Source organism: Dipodomys ordii, unplaced genomic scaffold (genome assembly GCF_000151885.1).
Source record: "Dipodomys ordii isolate 6190 unplaced genomic scaffold, Dord_2.0 Scaffold3, whole genome shotgun sequence".
In the NCBI taxonomy this organism is placed as follows: domain Eukaryota; kingdom Metazoa; phylum Chordata; class Mammalia; order Rodentia; family Heteromyidae; genus Dipodomys; species Dipodomys ordii.
In genome coordinates, this window is record NW_012267219.1 from 10,365,790 (window position 1) to 10,368,406 (window position 2,617).

Sequence of the window (2,617 nt, forward strand, 5' to 3'; positions counted from 1 at the left end):
GCTTTTTTCTTTTTGCTTATGTGGTGCTGAGGAATCGAACCCAGGGCCTCATGCATGTAAGGCAAGCACTCTACCACTGAGCCACCTTCCCAGCCCACCAATTTTTTTTTTTTTTGTCGGTCGTGGGACTTGAACTCTGGGCCTGAACACTGTCCCTGAGCTCTTCAGCTCAAGGCGAGCGCTCTACCACTTGAGCTACAGCGCCACTTCCGGTTTTCTGGTGGTTTATTGGAGATAGGAGTCTCACAGTCTTTCCTGCCCGGGCTGGCTTTGAACTGCGATCCTCAGTTCTCAGCCTCCTGAGTAGCTAGGATTACAGGTGTGAGCCACCAGCGCCCGGCTCACCAATTTTTTTTAAATGTAGTGTTCATTGGGTTTCTCATATACATGGACTAGTTCACACATGCACACACAAAAGCCTTTAATTTCACTTTTTTTAAAAAATCTTGAGCCTCGACATTTTTTTAAACCTTATTTAGTATTAAGGTATTTTCTTATACAGTGACAACAGCTATCACTTTTCTGTGTTGATTAAGGTAACTAATCTGGATGACAGCAACTGGGCAGCTGCATTCTCATCACAGCGGCTAGGGCTCTTCACAAACATGGAAGCCCACAACATAACGGAGGACGTAAATCTCAGTGCTGTTATGTTACGTGAAGATGACCCTGGAGAAGCTGGTAAACTGATTGGAGAATTTCTTTATTGAATGATCAATGAAACTATTGCCTACTATTCCTGAATGTCATTAAAATATACGTCTTTGTCCATTTGGTGGATATAACTTAAATTTATTATTTTTTTCAAAATTGTAGAGACTAAGCCAAGTGCTGGTGGTTCACACCTATAATCCTAGCTACTGAGGAGGCTTAGATCTGAGGATCACAGTTCAAAGCCAGCCAGGGCAGGAAAGTCCGTTAGACTTGTATCTCCAATAAACCACTCAAAAACCGGAAGTGGCCCTGTGGCTCAAGTGGTAGAGTGCTAGCCTTGAGCTGAAGAGCTCAGGGACAGTACCCAGGCCCAGAGTTCAAGACCCACGACTGACCAAAAAAAAAAAAAATTGTAGAGACTAGAAGTCTGAAATAAAAGTATTGGTAAGGTTAGTCTTTTAAGGCCTGTCTCCTCCTTGACTTGAATATCACCATTTTCCATAACTTTCCTCCCTCTGTATTTGTTATTTTGGTGATTAGTTATGGTCTTGGCTGCCTCTAGAAAATTGAGAGCCATGACTTAGTTCTTAGTTCTTAGTTGGAATAGTATCTTGTCATTTTATCTTTTAGTATAAATAGCAGCAGGTTAGAATATTAGGTCTAATTTTTAATTCCTATTTGATCAGTTTCAAGAGCTTCTCTTTCTCTTTAGGTTTAATAGTAATCTCATACTGTTGATGTGAATTGTTTGTGTTGTTTGGCATGGGCACTAATTACTGTTTTTTCAGATAATACTGTGACCTTGCTAGCTTCAGACTGGTTATTATCATTCCCTCACAAAAACAGTATCTTTTTAGAGTTGGTACCTACAACTATTACACAGTTATATTATCATCAACATAAACTCATATGGATGAGTTGTAGGGTGCAAGTATCTTTCTGTGGTTCATTAGTTACAATACTTATTTCCATCAAACAAAAGGAAACTGCTGCTCAAAGACATTAATTTGCTTGCTTAATGTTTCCTGGCTAGTTAGCCAGTTGAGATGACTTAGGCTGAAACCCCAGCCACTTAGGAAGCCAAGATAGAAGGATTATAGCTTGAGGCCAACCCAGGCCAAAAACAGAAAGACCGTATCACAAAGAACAAACTAGGCATAGCTATATATACATGGTTAAATTCCCAGCAACCCAGGAGGTAGTGGTAGGAGGATTACAGTCTAAGGCCAGCCTTTGACAAAAGTGAAAGGTATAGAAAAAAAAGAACAATTCTTGTCAATGATTGTATGCTGTTGCTATGAATGTACAATTGAGGAAATTTCAGCAGTTGTGGAAAACGGTATGTAAATTTCTCAAAAAAAAAAAAAAAAAATAAGGTTAGCATATGGGGTTGGAGGTATGGCTCAGTTGGTAGAAAGTGCCAGCCAATGAGCAACATTGTCAAGAACCAAGTCTGAGTCCTAGTCTTAGATCTTAGATTAATATATAATCCAGGAATTCTACTCCTGTCTACTCCTGGCTATATACCCAAAAGAATTGTAAACAGAGCCTCAAAGAAATGTTTGTATACCCCTGTACAGCAGCGTTATTCATGATAGCCAAACAGTAGCAGCAACCTAGTGTCCTAGGGATGGTTGAGTGGAAAAAACTGGTATGTACATTAGTAGAATTATCATTCAGGGAAGTGGTGCTGTAGCTCAAGTGGTAGAGCACTCGCCTTGAGCTGAAGAGCTGAAGAACAGCGCCCTGGCCCAGAGTTCAAGCCCCACGACCGACAAAAAAGAAAAAGAAAAGAATTATCATTCAGCCAAGAAAGGACATTCTTATATAAAGTTACAATATTAATGAGACTTTAAAATATAATCAGGGGCTGGGAAGGTGGCTCAGTGGTAGAGCGCTTGCCTTGCATGCTCGAGGCCCTGGGTTCGATTCCTCAGCACCACATAAGCAAAAAAGAAAAAAG

The 2,617-nt window shown here is 40.4% G+C and overlaps 1 protein-coding gene across 1 annotated transcript in view; it reads left to right on the forward strand.

Moving 5' to 3' along the window:
* Positions 1 to 2,617, forward strand: part of Nup107 (nucleoporin 107kDa) — a 36,290-nt gene that overhangs the window by 7,099 nt on the left and 26,574 nt on the right. The window contains exon 5 of the mRNA XM_013018606.1: positions 537 to 681. Coding sequence (XP_012874060.1) covers positions 537 to 681 — 145 coding nt within the window. The remainder of the gene's footprint in view (positions 1 to 536; positions 682 to 2,617) is intronic.